The sequence below is a fragment of the Mobula birostris genome, chromosome 12 (genome assembly GCF_030028105.1).
Source record: "Mobula birostris isolate sMobBir1 chromosome 12, sMobBir1.hap1, whole genome shotgun sequence".
Taxonomy (NCBI): Eukaryota; Metazoa; Chordata; class Chondrichthyes; order Myliobatiformes; family Myliobatidae; genus Mobula; species Mobula birostris.
Genome location: NC_092381.1, coordinates 87,495,053 through 87,518,321, shown reverse-complemented (window position 1 = coordinate 87,518,321; position 23,269 = coordinate 87,495,053). Strand labels below are relative to the sequence as shown.

Here is a 23,269-nt window from a genome sequence, read left to right as displayed (position 1 = left end):
ATGGCAAAAAAACACTTTTTTAATACATGGTGTGGCCTTTTTATGATTTCTACATGATTTAATTTTATTTAAATTAGTAGTAATAGATAACTATCCACCTGAGCTCTTTTTCAAAGAGCGCATGTGTATTCTTTGCCACTAATAAGATCACCTGGGGACGTAAATCTCTGTGTGATTGTGTGCATGCATGCACACCTGAGTTTTTTATACGTGTGTGCATATACACCAGTCTTAGATGCACCTGATTTTATGTGGTGTGCACATGCCCCTGATTTTGCGTAGTGTGCACTTGCGTCTGATTTGGGGTGGCGTTCACATGCACCTGTTGTTGTGAAGTGTGCACATTCACCAGATTCTGGGTGGTCTGCATGAGCAGCTGTTTCGTGTGGTGTGCACGTACACCTGTCTTTGTATGGTGTGCGTGCTTAAGTCCCTAAGTATTGTGCGCGCGGGTGTGTGTGTGTGTGTGTCTGTGTGTCTGTGTGTGTGTGTCAGCCAGTGTATGAGACTGTACCTGTGTTCTATGCCTCTCCATGCAGGCATGTAAAAGGTTGCTCTCTGTTGATCTACAGGGGTAAGAGTTGCCCTGTGAAAGGTTTTGAAATCCAATTATAGCAGTTTCAGTGCTGAACAGTACAGACTGAGGCCACCAGCTCTGTCCCAGGCTGTGCTGTGGGCTGGCGGAGAGGAAGTAAACTACTCAGTAAGCCACGGTAATCTTGTTTTTACCCTCTTGTGGTGAGTGTTCCCAGATCCCATGGTGTTTGTCTGCACACTGATACTAATTGAATTTTGGTTGCTGTTATTGAACAGAAGTAGATTTTCTGGGTCCTTGGAGGCCGGGGTTGTTGGATTGAAGCAGACATGATTTTATCTCAGTCCAGATCTGAGTGTTCAGTGTGGTCAGCAGTAGAATACAAATAGGAGACAATACGAACTTGCTCGTGTCCTGTGGGGTGAGGTGGGGGTGACACAGGAGCTGCAGAAACGGGTTTCTTCTCTGAAAATGAAATAATGCCAAGAGAAAACTCCCTTACAGTGGCCTGCTCTCTTCTTTCACCCTCAGTAACCTGGTGTGTTAGCATAGTGAGGTCTGGCAAACTGCCTACAAACACTGTCCTGAGCTCCTGCAGTAAGATGGGAGGGGGACTGCATTGCCTCCCATGTGCTTTCAGGTGGGAAATGCTGTGATTTCATCGGCATTGTGGTATCTCAGCAGCTCGAATGATTTACTTCTGAAATGACTGCTCCTGTTGCTCCCTGAGCTGGTGTCAGAGTATCAATATGTGTGCTCAGCAGTTCTATGCAAAGGTTCCCATAACATAGGTCTGGAGGTTGAATTTCAGCTTTAACTGTGTTGGACAATCCTTGTGCAAATTACATACATAGTTGTGCTGATTGCCAAAACCCGTTTGATAGTCTGAGTTTCTGGCACAAACTCAGAGACCAGCCAGTTATTCTTTCATTTATCTAGAAAACTGATGAAAGACAATGTACATACCATGACTGTAAGTAGCTACATTGCCCCATATGCATTTTTCTTAATGAGTTTTGAAGTGTCCATGCTTTGAATTGATATCGCAAGGCATCCATCGTATAGGTGTCAAAATGTAATTTGCCTTCGTGAGCTGAGGTGTATGTATGTGACTGGCCTGACAGGCTCCACAGTCAAACATACTGCTGGCTCTCATCATTTACAGTCACCTTGTCTGCCATTTCCTGGCTTTAAAGATTTCTAAGTGAAATTTACCTAATTTTATATTAGGAGAGAGTTTGTGATGCCAAAATGCACCATCTTTTTGCTTATACCCGTGCTGAAGGGGGGCTTGGGAAATTTAATGCTTTGTAGTGTGTTGTTCTGGGATGAGAATACATTGTGATCTCACAGGAAGCCTAGCTCAAACGTCTGGTCTGAAATGCACTCCTCAATGACTATACAGGTTTCAGGTAGTAGTCAGTGCCATGATGGGGGTCTGCTTCTTTGGAGAGATGAACCTAATGATGTTCCTTACAGGTATTGATTCCGAAGAAAGCTGAGGACACAAGGACAAAACATGTTTATTCTGAATTGTTGACAAAATGCTATTTTTCTTTGTTCCCTAGTTCTTTCCTGGTCGGCCGTTCATTATGAAGCTGCTTCAAATAATTGACACCTGGCTGAGAGATGTTGGCACAGGGCCAGTCTCCTCCAGAGCACTTATGGATGTGCTCAACAACAAGAATAGGGTAAGCTGCCTGCTACTGCACTGCGTAAAGGGATTGTGACCTGGTTTCTCACCATATTGATTCCTTCCTGGGGTCATGGAGTAGGATAAATCTTACAATGAAGTGGTTGGAAGCTAGAACTCGAACTCGCTCCCACAAAGAGTACATGTAATAAATGTTATGATGCATTTAGGAGGACACTGTAAAGCATAAGAGGGAAAAAAGAATAGAACTATACACAGACAGAGCGAGCAGAAGTATTTTACAAAGTGGTTTGAGTAATTAGCACAAGCATAACATTAGAATTGGCACTGGAATGCATCATTCATCAAGACCATCCACCTCAACACGATTTCCCTACCCTATCCACATATCTCTTGATTCCCCTAGTGTTTAGATTTCTTCTGAACCTTGCACAATGTTTGTTTACCTCTGTGTCAAATATATTTTTCTCAGCTCAAGGGTTGCAGGTCCACAAGTAACTAGCATTTTATTTTATACTCAACTCTCTGTTATTGTTTTAGCAAATCTGCAGATCTTACAGTCTGTTGTATTTAGAAAAGCACTGTGAAGTGAGTACTTACCTCACCAGTATTGCAGCCCAACTTTAAATGATGACATCTATTGCCACCAGTCCTTCGCCCTAGTGTTTTATAGTGCTTGGTTTGTAATCGTAACGTTAAACCATGTTCCACAGCAGCAGACTTTTACCCACCAGTACTACACAATGGCATTAAACCATGACAGACCCGTGCCCAGCAGTACTTTAACCCAGTGTAACACAGTGGCTGATGTGTGTCCACTCGTACAGTATATATGTTGTATAAAGATGGGCCTGCATCCATCAGTCATGTAATCAGTGACGGATTGGTGCCAGCAGTGTAGAGCTGAATGAGGACTCAAGCCTAGGAGATCAAACAAGATCCAGCATTGTTGCTGCGACTGTGAACCCTGGTGCCAGAGCCAGGCCTGATATGGTTGCTGAACTGCAAGTCATAGCCATGTGGATTGGGCCAATACATGGACCAGGCAGACAGTCCAGGGTGTAAAGTGCAACATTTTGTCTTCCTATTCACTCTATGTCGCTAGCCAACTGTCTCTGCTGTTAAGGAGCTGGGGATTTGTGGCTAAGTCCTCTCAAGCTCTGTTGTTTTTCTAGAAGAATCAGTTCAGTCAACAGTACACATCCTGGATGTAAAGCCACGAGCAGTTCTTTGGCCTGTCCCATCATTTTCCAAGGGGCCAGGACCCCACCTGGCAGTCTGGGGATGTTCTCCAGTACTCAGTAGTCAGGTTGTCTTACCCTGCCATGGCCTACTCTGTAAGGTGGTCATCAGTATTCCAGTCATCGCCTATCACAACAGCAGACCAGAGGACAAGCAATGAAGACAACTGAGCAGCAAGGTGAGGATCCACATCAGGGCAGTCAAAAATGCTGGAGGCAAAGGAAGTACTCAGTCCAAATCCTCAAGGACAGGTTTCTCCAAAGAAAACGCCTTCTCACCTTCTTCCTATCTGGTGGAGCAGCGTTTGATCCTAGAAAAGTTTTACTAGCCGCATAATGTATCCCAGCTCACAGACTCATTGTCAAGTCAATCACACAGTACAGGGTCATTCAACCCTGCAGAATATTCTTGGGAATAATTTATACTCTGTGAATCATTACCTCTGCTAGAACTGTTAATGATTTCAATAAAGCAACTTAGCTTAAAATAGTCAAAGATGTTCTTTCTCTTATATGGTAGGCTGAAGCTTCCTGTTCACTTCTTAGTCTCAGTAAGTCATCACAACAAATGATTATTCAACACATCAGTATTGCCATCATTACACATATAAATGTTATTCCTCATTAGCCATAGATTCTCTTCATTTTTCACATAAAACAACTGTCATACCTTTGAAGAAATAACAAGCAGGATAGACAAAGGAGAATTGATTGATGTTGTGTACTTGGATTTTCAGAAGGCCTTTGACAAGGTGCCACACATGAGGCTGCTTAACAAATTAAGAGCCCACGGTATTACAGGAAAGATTCTAGCATGATAAAGCAGTGGCTTATCGACAGCAGGCAAACGGTGGGAATGAAGCTACCAGTAACTAGTGGTGTTCCACAGGAGTCTGTGTCGGAACCCATTCTTTTTACGTTATATGTCAACGATTTGCATGATGCAAAGTTTGCAGAGAACATGAAGATAGTGGGGGAAGGTAGTTTTGAGGATGTAGGCTACAGAAGGACTTAGACAGATCAGGACAATGGACAAAAAAAGTGGCAGATGAAATACAGCGTCAGGAAGTGTATGGTCATGCACTTTGGTAGAAGAAATAAAAGGGTTGGCTATTTTCTAAATGTAGAGAAAATACAAAAACCTAAGGCACAAAGGGACTTGGGAATGCTAGTGCAGAATTCCCAAAAGTTTAATTTGCTGGTTGAGACTGTGCTGAGGAAGACAAATGTGACGTTAGCATTCATTTCAGGAGGACTAGAACATAAAGGTAAGGATGTAATGTTGAGACTTCATAAAGCACTAGTGAGACCTCATATGGACTATTGTGAGCAGTTTAGGGACCGTTATCTTAGAAACAATGTACTAACAGTGGAGAGGATTCAAAGGAGGTTCTCAAAAATAATTCCAGGGTTGAACGACTTGTCATATGAAGAGTGTTTGATGGTTCTGGGCCTATATTCACTCGAATTCAGTGAGCGGCCTTGATAGAGCAGATATGGAGAGAATGGATCCTTTGGTGGGAGAGTCTAAGACTAGAGGACTCACCCTCAGAATAGAGGGGCATCCTTTTATAATGGAGATAAGGAGGAATTTCTTTAGCTAGAGAGTGGGTGAATCTGTGGAATTCATTGCAAAGGCAGCTGTGAAGGCCAAGTCTTTATGTATATTTAAGGCAGAGATTGACAGATTCTTGATTGGCCAGGGCGTGAAAGGATGCCGAGAGGGGTGGATGGGGGGAATGGTGTGAAGGCAGGAGGTTGGGGCTGAGGGGAAAAATGGATCAGATGTGACGATGGGCCAGAAGGCCTAATTCTGCTCCTATAACTTATGGTCTTGTATCTTGAATTAATCTGAACCCTGAAATCCTCATGGCAAGTAGCTCTTTTCCATTTCAAGCGTAATAAACATTCATCAAAGTTAATAACATTTGCAGTCCAGTACACTTATGGATATTTAGGTTCAGAGCAATACAAAAACTAACAGAGACTCAATGAGATTAAAAGGACACTTAAAATTGCCCCCGATTCATCGGAATACTTGGGCAGTAACTGTAAATGGTCACTGTGACAACTGATCAAGAAATACACTTAGTAACTCCACTGTCTCATTTGACACTGGAGTTAAATCTCTAACACTGCAAACTATTTAGAAATTTGGTCTACTCAATGCCAAACCTAAACTTAAGCTACACATGGGTCCTTGTGCTCCAATACAACCTCTGCAACAAGAACAAGATAATGGAGCTGTACTTTAAGTAACTTATCTCTCCCCTTCTGAGATTCTCCTCCAAACAACAACTTTTAAATGAGAGACACAGGACGCACAGTGTGGAAATGTAATACCATGCAGAGAATGGCAGAATTAAAATAGGCCACTCATTTCCAGAGGTACCTCAGCCTACTGGCCACTGGTTCTGCCTCTTGGACTGGACTTTGATTGCTGAGATACCCTGCCTCTAGAGTAAACCACCACTGGAAGCGTTTGTCAACTGTAAGAGAGCACAGCAATAGACGTTGCCACTCGTGACTCCAACTGATTCCAAATTCTAGTTAGTGGCTAGGTATCTCCATGCAGCCTCACAATATGGCAGCTTAGGTTTTCCTCATGTAGTGAGGCTCCATATCCTTTTCTTTGAAAGTTAAATGAGCTCCGACGTGCAAGACTCAAGATCAGGGATTTTTACCCTTGCAGTATTCGAACAGAGGGTAAAAGTTGTTTCCTGAGTCACACGGAACTGTAACCGGCAGTCTGCCCACCCTGCACATGTCAGCCATCAAATACTATTCAATGTCGTGCTTTGCAATGACAGATGTGCAGATGTACATCAGATGTAGTCACCTGACTGCGATGCCTCAAAAAGGCGGCATCCATCATTCAGGACCCCCATCACCCAAGTCATGCATTGTTCTCAGTGAAGGGGGACACTCAACAGTTCAGCTTCTTCCCTTCTGCCGTCTAATTTCTGAATGGACATTGAACCCATGAATACTGCTTCACTACTTCTTCAATTTTTATTTTTGCACTAATTTGACTATTTAATATATATGCTTACTCTAGTTCATATTTTTTCTAGTATTATGTATTGCTTTGTACTGCTGACACAAAACAACAAATTTCACAACATATACTAGAGATATTAAACCTAATTCTGATTCAGAATTATCACTGTAAAGGGGTGAAAAGCATGAGCAGACCCTGCAATTGGCTGAAATAAAACGGCTTCAATCAGTAGCAGCTACGCCAGTGGAACAACTTTAGAGGAACCAAGTATTTAATTGCATGGGAAACTTACTAAAACAATGAATCAAAATCTGCTCACTGGAAGAGTACTGGTGGCGTGCATGTGTTCCTTTCTGGGCTGACTGATGAGTTCTCAGCTGTGTGGCCAGCTGCCAGCAGCTGTGGGAAATTCAATTAGAGCTTCTCAGTAGCAGCCCTTGAAACTGAAATAGTGCAGCACTACACAATGCCGTTTTTTTAAAACCACACTGGAATATCACAATCTTTTTGAAACAGCACAAGGGAGATCTGCAATGCGATTTTAATGCCAAAAAAAAAATTACCCTGAGGAATTTCCAAATCAGGTTCTTATCAGGCTCAGTACAATTGACCTGTGTCACGGTATGAGTTGCTGTATAGCACAAGGATTGCGAGGGTGCTGTTCTGTTGCTCTACCTGTGACACTGCGTTTTACATGCATAGAATGTACTCACTGCCAGATTGCAACCCTCCCAATGCCTCATCTGACCGAGGCAGAAACCTCTTGATGAACAATACCGTATATTCCATCTGGGTAGCCTCCAACCTCATGGCATAAACATCGACTTCTCTAACTTCCGCTAATGCCCCACCTCCCCCCGTACCCCATCCATTATTCATTTATATACACACATTCTTTCTCTCTCTCTCTCCTTTTTCTCCCTCTGTCCCTCTGACTATACCCCTTGCCCATCCTCTGGTGTCCCCCCCTTTTCCTTCTCCGTGGGCCTCCTGTCCCATGATCCTCTCATATCCCTTTTGCCAATCACCTGTCCAGCTCTTGGCTCCATCCCTCCCCCTCCTGTCTTCTCCTGTCATTTTGGATCTCCCCCTCCCCCTCCCACTTTCAAATCTCTTACTAGCTCTTCCTTCAGTTAGTCCTGACGAAGGGTCTCAGCCTGAAACGTCGACTGTACCTCTTCCTAGAGATGCTGCCTGGCCTGCTGCATTCACCAGCAACTTTGATGTGTGTTGCCTCTTGGTGAAAGGACCACTTTTCTTCAGCCTAGTGCAATATGTCTTAAGTTTAATTATGGAGAAAACTTTCTTTTGTTGGGGAATCAAAAACTTTCAGGCTTATGTTTCAAATGAGAAGGAAAAGGTTTAGTAGAAAGTTGAGGAGAACTGTTCTTTTATACAGAGAATGATATGAATCAGATTCAGGTCTATCATCACTGATATATGCCATAAAATTTGTTATTTTGCTGCAACATTACAGTGCAAAACATAAAAATGACCATAAATTAGAAAAAAATAAATACATTATGCAAAGGACAAATAATGAGGTAGTGTTCATGGGCCACCGAAATCTGATAGTGGAGTAGAAGAAACAGTTCTTAAAATGCTGAGAATGAGTCTTCAGCCTCCTGTAGCTCCACTATGGGGAATGAAATGAGCAGACAGGGAAAGTGGTTGAGGCAGGTACAATGACAACATTTAAGGAGGGTTCAACAGGTACATGAATAGGAAAAGTTTAGAAGCATATGGGCCAAAATGCATGCAATGAACTAGCTTGGATGGGCATTTTGGCCAGAGTGGATCAGTTGGACCAAAGGAACTTTTACCATGCTAAAGTACTCCATGGCTAAGGTGTGGCTCACCCATGTTCCAATCACATGGAAAAGCTGTCTTACTGAACCAGATGTTCCTAAAAGTCTGAATCAGGTTCACTTGTTGCATACCTCTAATGTACCAAAATTTCAGGTTCTTATTGTGCTTGTATGCAGAGAGGAAGTACTATATGTGTTCCTGAAGAATGTAGGTAACATCAGTTTATGCTCTATGTTTTCCAGATACCTGGAGCCATACTGCCTGACAAGGAGAACTGGGTTAGTTGTCAGGGCAGTAGGCCACACTTTCGAGGATACCCATGTTCGGTATGGACTCTGTTCCACCTCTTAACAGTGCAGGCTGCAAAACACAACAATTCCATGGTACTTGCAGGAAAAAGTAAGGCTTCCTATTTCTTTGTTAATACAATCTATCTCTTCACTGTATTTGTCTACCTGCCCTGCAATTTCTCTGTAACTGTAGTACTATATTCTGCACTTTTTTCACTTTTTGTACTACTTTGATGTACTTATATATGGAATAATCTGTCTGGATGGCATGCAGACAAAAACTTTTCACTGGCCTTCAGTACAGTTGACAGTAATAAACCAATTACCAAGACTAAAGTGATTGTAGGGGTAATTACCAGCCTCACAGGTTGTCAACCGTGGAAATTCATCAGAATAGATCAAAGAAAATAGAGTTCTGGTTCTTCAAACCTCATTTTCAAACTTTATACACTTATTTCTTTCAAAAATATGTTTGAGTCAGGTTAGCTTGCCTCACTAGGGAGGAATCTTCCAGTATTTTCCAGATGTTCATCTTACGAGGATTGAGTGGTACTGTTGTACGGCTAGTAGAGCCATTGCCTCACAACTCCAATGATCAGGTTGTCTCCTACACTCTGGTACTGTGTGTGTGGAGCTTGCACTTTCTCTCTGTTGGTTTTCTCCAAGAGTTACAATGTCTCCCACATCCTAAGGGCGCGTAGAGTTAATAATCCCTAGTATAGACAAGTGGTAGTACCGGCTGGAAGTCTGTGGGAAGGTGGAGAGAATAGGTCATTGGCAAATTAGTGAGGAAATGGAATTGCTCTGTAAGCTGGCAAAAAATCAATTGGCCAACTTATCTTAATTTGTCTTGGAGGCCAGTGATAAGATGGCAATGCACCTCCCCCTCGTACCTATGTTACGTAAAGTTCCATTCCTGACAGCTGTCCATAAGCCAATTTCTCCATGTCTGGAAAGTCTATTTTCTAAAGCATAGCTAAAAGTAAATTTATTATCAAAGTACATATGTGTCACCATTTTCAACCCTGAGATATACTCAATTCTCGCAGGCATACTCAATAAATCCAATAACCATGATAGAATCAATGAAAGACCGAACCCTGCAGGGTATACAACCAGAGTGCAAAAGACAACAAACTGTGTAAATCCAGAAAGAAAGGGAAAAAAGAGAATGAATTAATGAATAGATAGATGGACAGATAGATAAACAAACAAACAGACAAGCAAGCAGTATGGAGAACAGGAGATGAAGAGCCCTTGAAAGTGAGTTCATAGGTTGTGGGAATAGTTCAGTGATGGAGCAGGTAAACGAGTGAAGTCATCCCTACTGGTTCAGGAGCCTGATGATTGAGGGGCAATAACTGTTCCTGAACCTGCTGATATAACCCTATCGTATTGCATTCATTTAGCATTCACTTCCTATTCTTCCTTTTCATTGAATGCTCGCTCTAACACTACCCATAATTAAACTAATGGAATATATACTATATCCGCTCTTAATGAATATGATATGTTGTTGTTGTTCTTGTTCTTGTTATTACCTTGAAAAATACTTGAAAAATTCATGGGAGAATTTCTGTAAAGCTGAGTTTTCATAATGCAGGCCTTATGTACCCGAAGGAGACCCTGTATTTATGTTTGAAATAATTTATGCTTTTTTTTCGTTTATATAATAAGTTTATTGAGGCATAGCGTGCAACAGTTCCTACAATTTACCTCCTACTGGAGGTAAAAAAAAATTACCTGATTTCTACAAGAGATGGTCAAAACAGTTGAATCTTCGCTTGCTAGGAACTGGAGCTTAGGAATACTTCTTCACTGTTTCCCTCAAAGGCTTTAAACAGCTACAGTGAAAGCAAATCACTCATCATCTGGGCCAGGATGCATGAGACCAAAGCTTACTGCAGTCTCCTCTTCCAATTAGTTATCCATTGAAGTCAGAGGACCAGACCTAGTCCTCACCCGTGTACCAGCTCCTTCCCACTAGTAAACTCTCCCAATCCCTCTGCAGCTCAAGCCTCGGCAGGCATTTCAGCTGCTGAAAACAGAATGAATCGGTCAAGAAACACATTTCATTTAGGAATTACTTTTCCTGTAACATCCTGGCTCCTGATGCGGGAAGGAGGCTCCTTTCAGAGCACGGACATGAAAATGGGAAGAGAGTAACCTAATATCAGTGAAACAGAGAGTTCCAGCACTGCTTAGTTAAGGAAATTCAACTCTTAAGTTCATCCCACAAAAGTACTTTCAACTGATAGCGGTGCTGTTGAAACAAACTAACATCACAGTCAAAGATTGAATAGTAGTCTCTTCCAGCAGTGTGAGGAAGTCAGTAATAAGGTCTTCTTGGGTTATTCAGTGGATTGGGTCTGAACCTGTAGGCCAACATAATACGCTTGCGGAATGCTTCATACTTGTCATCATCCTTACTGAGCTCTGCGGGGTGATCAATACCAAACCCAGCTCCATCAACTGCAGTAATTCCTCTGGGGACAGGAGCTTTGATGCCTTGACCCTCGGAGCCCAAACCATCACCTTCCTTCCAGCCCATTTTCATCAGCATCTGGTAACCAATGTTCTCCACGGTAAGTTTGAAATCCTTGTAGTCAGAATAATCAGGCTCTCTGCCTTCCTTTAGAGCTTTGAATGTTTCCATGAATTTCTCTAGTTCATCAAGGGGCAGAAAATCCCCAATAAAATGTTTCCCTTGACCCATTTCTGTCAGTTGTTCTGCCCATTCTCTAGTCTTTTCCATCTCCATGTGCCGCAAGCGATGTTCCCAGGTCCCAGCTTTTTAAATCAATTTTATTATATTTATTATTAATAGAATATGGGCAACACTGGGTAAGTATGTATTAGCTGTTCTGTTAATAGATTGAATTGAATCTCTGCTCCCCTTATGCAAATGTCTTGAATGATTAAATATCAGGTATTAGCTTTGTCACCCATACTTGAATCATACAGGGAAATGAGTCATTTGCATCAAATCAAATCAGCGAGGATTATGCTGGACAGCCTGCAAGTATTGTCACAACTTCTGGCACCAGTGTAGCATCCCCAAATCTTACTAACCCAAAATGAACATCATTGGAATATGGAAGGGAGCTAAAGCAGTCAGAGGAAACACACAGGGCCATGTGGAGAACGTACAATCTCCTTACATACTGCAGTGGGAATTGAACCCAGATCAGTGATTGTTGTTGCTCTAAGGTGATTGCACTAACTGCTACACTACTGCTAAACCTAACATCAGAAGTCAACAAGTTCCAGAACGTGACAATGGAGCACTATTGTACAGCATCTCAGGATGGTGCATGACTTGAGAGACTACAAGGACTGAGAGTGTAGCCATTTTTCACCCTCCCAGTTGCTAATGCTGGACGTGTGCATGTCAGTATATTTGGAGAGCGGGAATGTTTTCATCTAGGTTCTTCAAACCCTATTGAAATGCGTATGCCTTGGCTGTAGACTTGAATTAGTGTGTTAAGGAAGAGTGGCCATCGAGGGATGTGCAACAAGGACAGTAACTATGGAACAGTGGCAATGAGTAGCATCTGTGTTCTGTTACTATTCCAAACCTCTGTCTTCTCCAGGTGTCCAGTCTGACCCTCTGGAGGTTCTGTCTGCATTGAGGCAGTACGTCAAGCATTTCTTTGGATGCAGAGAGTGTGCGGTCCATTTTGAATCTATGGCAGCAGAATCCATGAACTCTATCCAAACCTTCGACAAGGCTATCTTGTGGCTGTGGTCTCGGCATAATCGCGTCAACAACAGGCTGGCAGGTGAGGGCATTCTGCTGGATGGGCACCATAGCCAAGAGGTGAAATGATTTTCTTGTTTAAAGGTTCCAGTCTGTGCATTCTGTCAGTGGGTACTAACACTATAGTGAAAGAGGGTAAGGTCTGTCCGGCATCTTAAAAGATCATATCACCTAATGTTGTCCCTAGCCACTGAAGTACTTTTGAATCGTGCTGATTGTTTGAACATGCAGCTGGTAATTCATGCACAATATGATCCCACAACAAACAGCTTCTTTGGGTGACATTGACCAAATGAGACATATTGACTAGGAGACCTGGGAGAATACCACTGTCCTTTTCTGAGAGTGATGTCATGGGACCGATCACGTTCTCCGGACTGAAAACATTCTCATTGCTCTTGGAGTGTACTGAACTGGACTACATGCAGATGTAGTCAGAACCAATGCTCAAAGAGCCAACACAGTGTCTTATTTCTCAGCTAGATTGGGAATTAGATTAGAATTGAGTGGGTTCTGCATCTGGAATATTTTCCCAACTTTCAAGTGCTAATATCTAAATTAAAAATATCCGGGTATAGTACATCCTGGTGTTTCCAGTGTTAACCAAGATATGACCTCAGTGGCAATAATGTCAAGTATTCTTACTGGTTAAGCAGGTATGAACAGCTTGGAGGTATTTAGCATGCTTTTTGGTAAACATTAAGGTACAATTATTTCTTTCTGTATTTTCCATTATTTTGTTTAAAGATATTTACGCATGAGACAAGCGTGCTATAGCAGATCAGTGCTCAAAGATGTACCATTTTCTTGGCTTCAGGAAAAGCTTAGTGGTGTTGCTAATCTGTTGAACAGACCCTCCTGGGTTTAGAGTAGTGCCTACGTCCATGAGCGCTCACATTCACCGATCCTGAGAATGGTGTTACAATAACTCGGTGCTTGGGGTCTGACACTGACCTTGTTCTCAGTATTCGGAGTCCACCACGGCCCCCATTCTTGATGCTTGCAGTCGATCACTGTCCTCCTCTCCTGCTTTCACCTGTCACCTCACAGTTTTAGCACAGTGCCAAGGGTTTGAATACCCTGCTTACGGTGTCCTGTAACATTCCTGCCATTTCTGTGTTGCTATTGAGCCATGGTATTGTTTAAAACCATTTATGCGAGAGGCGTTTCTTCACTTGTAAACTGGGCATTGTGTCAGCACCATGCTTGGACTATTACTGCATCGATGTAGCTCAACGCTTGTGCCATCTAGTAAGAGTGACAACATTACACAAGTCAGTGTCTGTCAGTTCACGCGGCTATTTGTTTGGTATTCAGTGGTGGTAAGGGTTTCACAAGCTTGTCTTTGCGGAGAGGGGGATTGGGAGGGCAGGCATTCAGCTTTCCTTGGATTAGGAAAGTTTCAGTGAGGCAGCAGGTGGCTGCTGTGGGGACACGACGACTGTTTTATCTCCTGTGGCCTCCTTCAGCCTTGTGTTTAGGGAGGGGAGGGGCAGTTGTAAATGGCACGTGGAGCCGGCCTCTCCCCAGGGGAGGGTGTTTGATGCGTGCCATTTAACTCCACTACTTTAGAGTCAATGAACCATGAAATCCTACCATTTGTAAAGTGTCAGTACAATTAATTTGGCCCCTATCTTTGTAAACTCTCTAATGACAGTTGGGATTTTTGAGGATTGTACTGCTGGCATAGTCTCCTAAGGGAGCTGTTCTCAATCCTTTCATTTCAGGCACTAAATATAGTGCAGATTATGCACCAAATGAAACAGTTTAGTAAGTGTTTGCTTTAAGATGTTCTGCTTAATTGACATGGCTCAAACTCAACTCTTTCACCAAAAGGAATTCCTCTCAATATTAATTCATGAAGTAACAGAGAAGGCAAGTGCCTTTTAATTTCCCTACCAGTCTCTTTCTGTATAGAGGTTCAGCCGATGTACCATGGTGACCATTCCATTGTTTAGCCTAGTTGGCCTTTTCTAACATAAGAAACCTCACTGTATCGACCACTCATTCAACTCTGTTGTAGACGCTTGTCCTGAATCAAACCCGAATACAATATTCAGTCACCTGGTTTATGATCAGATGTGAAGCAAATGCAGCAAAATGTTAGAAATCGAAAGAAATAGGAAAATCTGAGGTGCAGGGAACTCTTGAGGAAATGACGCAGCCTTTTTGTACTGATATGCTTAACCCTTCATACACTTTATGAAACCAGAGCACCTGGAGGGAACCTAAGCAGTCATAGTGCGAACACACAGATCCCACAGAGACACCATCAGGGATCAGGATTGGACACAAGACTGCCGAAGCTCTGAAGGAATGGCATTACCTGCTGCATTCCAGTATGCCAGCCTCCATCGGTTATTCTAGTATGCCAGCCTCCATCGGTTATTCCAGTATGCTAGCCTCCATCGGTTATTCCAGTATGCCAGCCTCTATCGGTTATTTGAGTTCTCGGGAGCATCAGACAGAAAATAGCGATCGGTGCAGAATTTTGTCATCTTTTCTTTCCTTCTAGCAGCTGGTGACGGGATCGAAAGTGACTGACGTTTTACATTAGCATGTCAATCTGCAGATTAGGTCAAGAGCAGCAGAGCCTAATTATACCTTCCCAAGTTCTCTTATTTCTCTGAGGACAGACAACATATCTGCTTTCATTCAGAGGCAGTCAGCAAAGAACAAGCTGCTGAAGAGACTCAGCAGGTTGAACAGCATCTAAAGGGACCCCACCCTCTCTCCTTACACTGCCCCTCACCCTTACCCTTTATACTGACCCTCGCCATCTTTCCTTTATATTGACTATCCTTCCCCTCCACTCTTAGGCCTAATGCAGAATCTCAGGCCAAACATTGACAATTCCACACAGATCCTGCTGAGCTCCTCCAGCAGTCGGTTTTATGCTCGATATTCCAGCATTCCTGTCTCTTACTTGCAGGGAATGAAGCACAGTGCCATGAATTTATCACCCTCATCCATCATGATTTTGGCCCAAACCTGTTTTCTCTTCTGAGAGAGTCCAGAAGAAAGGGTCACAACTTTAATCTACAACAGTGCCCTGCAGCAACATTATCGGGAAGCTAGTCTTCAGTCCCCTCAGATCTCCTACACCCTTGGCCAGAAAATCAGAATTGGAATCAGGTTTAATATCACAGCATATGTCGTGAAATTTGTGATCTTTACAGCAGGAGTGCAATGCAAACATAATAATAGAGAAAGAGTGAATTACAGTCAGTATGCATATTTAAAATATAGTTAAATACTGTAAGTAGCACAAAAATTAAAATTTTTTAAAGTAGTGAAATAGTGTTCATGACCATTCAGAATTCGGATGGCAGAGAGGTAGGAGCTGAATCACTGACTGTGTGCTTCAGGCTTTTGTACCTCCTTTCTCATGGTAGCAATGAGAACTGGGTGCGTCCTGGGTGATGGGGGTCCTCAATGATAGATGCCGCCTTTTTGAGGCATTGCTCCTTGAAGATGTCTTGGATTCTAGAGACTAGTGCCCATGATGGAGCTGACTAAGTTTTAAAGACTCTGCAGCTTATTTGGATCCTGTGCAATACCCCTCTCTCTGCCATCTGGACTGTGATCAGCCAGTTAGAATGCTCTCCATGGTACATCTGTAGAAATTTGAGAATTTTTTTTTGTGACATAGTAATCCTCCTCAAACTCTAATGAAATACAGTCACTGCCTTGCCTTTTTTGTAGCTGCACCAGTACGCTGGGTCCAGGATAGATCCTGAGATGTTGACACCCAGGAACCTGACATTACTTACTTTCTGTCCTCTGTGAGGACTGCTGTGTGTTCCCTCATCTTACCTTTTCTGAAGTCCACAATCAGTTCTTTGGTCTGTTGAAACTAGAAGATAAATTGCAAACTTCAAAAGGGTGATTGTTTGATTTTTAAAACTCAGAAAGAAAATTGCATATGTCTGAAATGGAAGTAGAGTGCTGGAAACATTCAGCTGGTCAGGCAGCATCTGTGGAGAGAGAGTGTTACTATTGCAAGTTGAATACTGACCCCCTCATTACAACTGGGGTGAAAGAGAGAAAGCAAGTTCTAAGTTGCAGTGAGGATAGACAGTGAATGGATGTGATAAGGAATATTCTGTAGAGCAGATGCCCATCACAGAAATTCACTGATAGGGTCTTTGACTTGAAGTATTGACTTTTGTTTGTAGGGTTGTTTATTGAACCTGGAGGTTAGGTCGCAAACATTTTGTCACCAGTTGCAACAACACTCAATTGCGCATCGATGATGTCACCTTGACTGGTGACGAAACGTTTGTGACCTAATCTCCAGGCTCACCGAACAACCCTACAAACAAGCAGTCAACCTGAGCTACCAATATTCCCTTTCATTTTAAACATTCACTTTTACTCTCTCCATAGACCTGATGTTTTGTTTGTTTTTTGTTACCCAAAGTTATTGAAGCATAAATTGCATAAATGGAGATACAATGATAATCAATCATCATATTTTATGGCAGCGGAGACTCCGGGGCTAAATTGCCTTTCCTTTGTTCCTGATGTCATAATGAAATCGGTGAGTTTCAGTTGGAGGGGAAGGCAGTGAAGGTACTGATTGAGCTCCTCACTGGTAGCCCATGTTGTGAATGCCTCGGTCTCAGTTTGCCCATTTCGGTAGGAAATGAGGCTACCGGGAATTACATAGAGCATGTGTGCTTAAAAAAGAACGAGACATGACAGGTAAAACTGACTTATCCTAGGAGAATTTTTCCCATTTTTTCTTTCTTTTGAAAGTATAGACTATTCTCCTCCTAAAACTGGCTAGTGGTATACCACCGGCTGGGAAGTGATGGTCCCAGTGGGGATAGATTGGGAAGTGATGGTCCCAGTAGGGAAAGGCTGGGAAGTGATGATCCCAGTGGGGAAAGGCTGGAATGTGATGATTTCAAAGGAGATAGGCTAGGAAGTGATGGTCCCAATTCATGGCAAGTGATGATCCCAACAAGGATAGGCTGAGAAGCGAGGATCTCAATGGGGATAGGCTGGAAAGTGATTATCCCAAAGGAAATAGGCTGGGAAGTGATGGTCACAATTAATGGCCCAGTGGGTTTAGGCTAGGTCAGTCAGAAGTGCCAAGTAGATGATCCAGCTCAGCCTCCTCCAGAAGTTCCCAGCATCCCAGATGTCAGTACGCAGCCCATCTGATTGATTCCACGTGATGTCAAGAAATGGCTGAAAGCACTGGATACTGCAAAGTCTATGGGCCCAGACAAAATCCGGGCAATAGACCTGAAGACTTGTGTTCCAGAACTTGCTGTGTCACTAGCCAAGCACCTACCTGGCAATGTGGAAAATTGCCCAGGTATGTCCTGTACACAAGAAACAGGACAAGTCCAACCCAGCCAGTAACCACCCTAACAGCCTTCTCTCAATCATCAGCAAAGTAATGGAAGGGGTGATCGACAGTGCTATCATGCAGCACCTACTCAGCAATTACCTACTTACGGATGTCCAGTTTGGGTTCCATCAAGGCCATTCAGCTCCTGACCTCATCACCTCCTTGGTCCAAACATGGAATAAGGAGCTAAATACCAGAGGTGACATGAGAGTGATAGCCCTCGACATCAAGGCAGCATTTGACCAAGTATGGCGTCAAGGTGCCCAAGCTAAAATGGAGTCAATGGGAATTCGGAGGGAAACCCTCTACCGGTTGGAATCATACCTGACACAAAGGAAGTTGGTTGTGGTAGTTGGAGGTCAGTCATCTCAGCCTCAGGACATCACTGCAGGAGTTCCTCAGGGAAGTGTCTGAGGACCGACCATCTTCAGCTGCTTCATCAATGACCTTCGTTCCATCATAAGGTCAGAAGTGGGAATGTTCACAAATGGCTGCACAATGTTCTGCACCACTCGTGACTCCTCAGATAGTGAAACAGTTCATACCCAAATGCAGCAGGACCTGGACAATATCCAGGCTTGGGCTGACAAATGGCAAGTAACAGTTGAGCCACGCAAGTGCCAGGCAATGACCATCTCCAACAAGAGAGGCTCTAACCATCATCTCCTGACATTCAGTGGCATCGCCATCACTGAATCCCCTACTATCAACATCCTGGGGGTTTCCATTGACAGGAAACTGAACTGGTCTAGACATATAAACACCACGGCTACCAGAGCAGGTCAGAGGCTAGGAATCCTGTGGCATGTAATTCACCTCCTGACTCCCCAAAACCTGTCCACCATCTACAAGGCTCAGGTCGGGAGTGTAATGGAATACTCGCCACTCGCCTGGATGAGTGCAGCTCCATCAACACCCAAGGAGCTTGACACCATCCAGTATAAGGCAGCCCACTTGATTGGTACCCCTTCCACAAGCATCCAGTCCCCCACCATTGACAAACAGCTGCAGCAGTGTGTGCTATCTACAAGATGTACTGCAACAACAAACCAAAGTTCGTCAGGCAGCACCTTCCAGATCCATGACTATTACCATCTAGAAGGATGAGAACAGCAGATACCTGGAACACCACCACTTGGAAATCACCCTCCAAGTCACTCACCATCCTGACTTGGAAACATATCGCCATTCTTTCATTGTCGCTGGTTCAAAATCATGGAATTCCCTCCTTAACAGCACTGTAGGTGTACCTACACCTCAGAAACTGCAGCGGTTCAAGAAGGCAGGTCATCACCACCTTCTCATGGGCAACTAGGGATGGGCAATAAATGCTGGCTTAGCTGGCAACGCCCACATCGCGTAAATGAATAAATAAAAAAAAGGGATGGTCACAGTGGGGATAGGCTGGGAAGCGATGGTCCCAGTGGGAATAGGCTGGGAAGTGATGGTCACCGTGGGGATAAGCTGGGAAGCGATGGTCCCAGTGGGAAAAGGCTGGGAAGTGATGGTCCCAGTGGGGATAGGCTGGGAAGTGATGGTCACAGTGGGGATAGGCTGGGAAGTGATGGTCACAATGAATGGCCATTGAGGGTCACAGTAGGTATAGGCTAACCAGTGATAGTTCCAGTGGGGATAGGATGGAAAGTGATGGTTGCAGCTCTCAGCCTACTAGTAAAGAGCATCAAAAGGAGTTAAAATACATTGCACGTGATGTTGCTGCTTCAACATAGTCTGGTCTTGCCACTAGAATCAATGGAACAACAAACCAGCCTCTGTCAATATTGTTTATTGACCTAGGAGAGTTCAACCTAATGTCAACAAGTACAAAAGTGACTGAAGAAACGCCTCCAATCTTTATGAATCAGAATCAGGTTTAATATCACCAGCACATGTCATGAAATATGTTAACTTTACAACAACAGTACAAAAAAGTACATGATAAATAGAGAAAAAAACAGAATTACAGTAAGTATGCCTATTAAATCATTAAAATAGTGTGCTAAAAGAGAAGTATTAAAGTAGTGAGATAGTTTTATAGGTTCAATGTTTATTTAGAAATTGGATGGCAGATGGGAAGAAGCTGTTCTGAATCACAGTGTGTATGCCTTCAAGCTTCTGTACCTCCTTCCCGATAGTAACATTGAGAAGGGGGCATGTCCTGGCTAGTTGTGATCCTTAATGATGCAAGCCGCCTTCCTAAGGCACTGCACCTTCATAATGTCTTGGATACTACAGAGGCTAGTACCCATGATGGAGCCAACTAATTTTACAAGTTTCTGCAACTTACTTCAATCTTATACAGTAGCACCCCCTTCCCCCATACCAGACAGTGATGCAACCATTCAGAATGCTCTCCGCAGTACGTTTGTAGGTTTTCAAGTGTTTTGTTTAACAAACCAGATCTCCTCAAACTGCTAATGAAATATAGCCACTGTCTTGCATTCTTTATAGCTGCATCAATATGTATGCAAGTGAAAACCAAAATACTGCAGATGCTGGAAATCTAAAATAAAAATAGGACATGCTGCAAACATTCCATAGGATGTGTGGCATCTGGGAAGAGAAACAGAGTTAACTTCTCAAGTTGAATACCTTTCATCAGGACTGAGAAGGAGACAAAGGGGATAAACTGTTAATTAGGATATCTGGTCAATGAGAAAATGGGAACTGTCAGATGCGGAGAACATAGCATAAAAATGTAGGAATTATATGATGCAGTGCAGAAACTGGGTACTTCATCAAAGACTCCAGCAGATTTCTACAGAAGTACTCTGCAGAGCATGCTAACTGTTACATCACCATCTGGTGTGGAGGGTTAGAAAAAATTGCAGAGGATTATAAATTCAACTAGCTCTATCATGGGCACTAGCATCCCCAACATCGAGGACATTTTCAAAAGGCAGTGCCTCAGAAAAGTGGCACCCATCATTAGGGACTGCCACCACCCAGGGCATGCTCTCTTCTCATTACTACCGTCAGAGAGGAGGCACAGGAGCCTGAAGGCACACACTCAGCACTTTAGTAACAGCTTTATCTCCTCTGCCATCAGATTTCTGAATGGACAATGAAGCCATGGGCGCTACCTCACTAGTATTACTCTCTTTCTGTACTACTTATTATATATACAGTGTGATACACAAGCCAGGCATTACATTATGGAGAGCAAACTGTTGCCCATGCAGCAGGCTCACCGTCTCCAAGCAACTGATGAATCCAAAGGAACGGCAGAGATCAATACAGCTTTGCACCAGCAGCATCACGGGGATTGCCAGATAGAGTTGAACTCAGGGACTACAGCTCCAGATTTTTCCTTGGGGTTTACTCTGGAAGCCTGGCGAAGGGTCTCAGCCTGAAACGTCAACTGTACCTCTTCCTAGAGATGCTGCCCGGCCTGCTGCGTTCACCAGCAACTTTGATCTGCCCAAAGTGACTGGTTTTAAGGTGCCAGTAACCCGTCTTTGCCCCTTCTCCTGTCAGTAGAAACATTTCCTCTGGGCTTGGTAGCTAAGCCACACAGGAAGGTCAGTAGCTGGACTTGGTTGTTAGAGGCTATTTGAGATGCATGGCATGCATGCTATTTGGAGCGTTTAATAGGTAGTGCGAACCTACAGCCTGGTTATGACAATGTTAAGCAACCTTATGTATATGTATGTGTGTGTGTATGTATATATACACACACACATAAACACACATAAATATATATAATGTTGCTTAAAGTATGTCGTGAAATTTGATTTTTGCAGCAGTCGTACAGTGCAATGCACACAGTGCCTATAAAAAGTATTCACCCTGCTTAGAAGTTTTCATATTTTATTGTTTTGCAACTTTGAATCACAGTGGATTTAATTTGGCTTTTTTGACACTGATCAATAGAAAAGACTTTTGTGTCAAAGTGAAAACAGATCTCTACAAAATGATCTAAATTAATTACAAATATAAAACACAAAATAATTGATTGCATAAGTATTCACCCCCCCCCCCACCCTTTAATAAGACATACCAAATCATCACGGTGCAGCCAATTGGTTTTAGAAGTCACATAATTCGTTAAATGGAAATTTTTTTGGGACCTGTATGCATTCAAGGTGTTTCAATTAATTTTAGTAAAAATACACCTGTATCTGGAAGGTCCAACTGCTGGTGAGTTAGTATCCTGGTAAAAACTATACCATGAGGACAAAAGAACACTCCAAGCACTCCGCAAAAATGTTAGTGAAAAGCACATGTCAGGAGGTGGATACAAGAAAATTTCCAAGTCACTGAATATCCTTTGGAGTACAGTTAAGTAAGTTATCAAAAAATGGAAAGAATATGGTACAGCTGTAAATCTGCCTAGAGCAGGCCATCCTCAAAACTGAGTGACCGTACAAGAAGGGGACTAGTGAGGGAGGCCACCAAGAGACCTATGACAAGAGTGGCAAAGAGAAAGCCACTGTTAGAAGAAACTCACATGAAATCTCAGCTAGAGTTTGCCAGAAGGCATGTGGAAGTCTCTGAAGTCAGCTGGAAGAAGGTTCTATGATCTGATGAAAACAAAATTGAGCATTTTGGCCATCAGACAAAGGACTATGTTTGGTGCAAACCAAACACCACACATCATCAAAAACACACCATCCCTACCATGAAGCATGGTGGTGGCTGCATCATGCTGTGGGGATGCTTCACTGCAGCAGGCCCTGGAAGGCTTGTGAAAGAGGGTAAAATGAATGCAGCAAAATACAGGGAAATCCTGGAGGAAAACCTGATGCAGTCTGCAAGAGAACTGCGACTTGGGAGAAGATTCATTTTCCAACAAGACAATGACCCCAAGTATAAAGCCAAAACTACACAGGAATGGCTTAAAAACGACAATGTTAATGCCCTAGTGTGGCCAAGTCAGAGTACAGACCTCAATCCAATTGAGAGTTTGTGGCTGGACTTGAAAAGGACTGTTCACTCACAATCCCCATGCAATCTGACAGAGCTTGAGCAGTTTTGTAAAGAAAAATGGGAAAAATTTGCAGTGTCCAGATATGCAAAGCTGATAGAGATCTATCCACACAGACTCAAGGCTGTAGTTGCTGCTAAAGGTGCATCTACTAAATACTGACTTGAAGGGGTAAATACTTGTGCAATCAATTATTTTGTATTTTATATGTGTAATTAATTTAGATCACTTTGTAGAGATCTGTTTTCACTTTGACAAAAAGACTGTTTTTCTGTTGATGTGTAAATAAAGCCAAATTAAATCCACTGCGATTCAATGTTGTAAAGCAATAAAACATGAAAACTTCCACTGGAGGGGGGTGAATACTTTTTATAGGCACTGTAAACTACACTCTGAAATACACAAATCAATAAATAAACAAATAAGTAAGTAGATATTTTTGTATTTAATAGTGTTGTTTATGTATCGTGTAGTACTACTGCTGCAAAACATCCAATTTCATGACATATATTATTAGTAATATATCTGATTCTGAGGGAGACTGGACATGTCCTCCACTTCCAAGCAAAAGAAAAAGAATAATTCTTGTTTACAGCTTATCTCCATGAGCACACTGGTTTCACCCTGTCAGAGACATCTCCCTCCTCTACCCACTCTGAATCTTGATGTTTCTTTTGTCTCCTTCAC

At 42.9% G+C, this 23,269-nt stretch overlaps 1 protein-coding gene across 1 annotated transcript in view; it reads left to right on the top strand.

Moving 5' to 3' along the window:
- Positions 1-23,269, top strand: part of qsox1 (quiescin Q6 sulfhydryl oxidase 1) — a 160,026-nt gene that overhangs the window by 119,529 nt on the left and 17,228 nt on the right. The window contains exons 9-11 of the mRNA XM_072274302.1: positions 2,104-2,226; positions 8,483-8,639; positions 12,124-12,312. Coding sequence (XP_072130403.1) covers positions 2,104-2,226; positions 8,483-8,639; positions 12,124-12,312 — 469 coding nt within the window. The remainder of the gene's footprint in view (positions 1-2,103; positions 2,227-8,482; positions 8,640-12,123; positions 12,313-23,269) is intronic.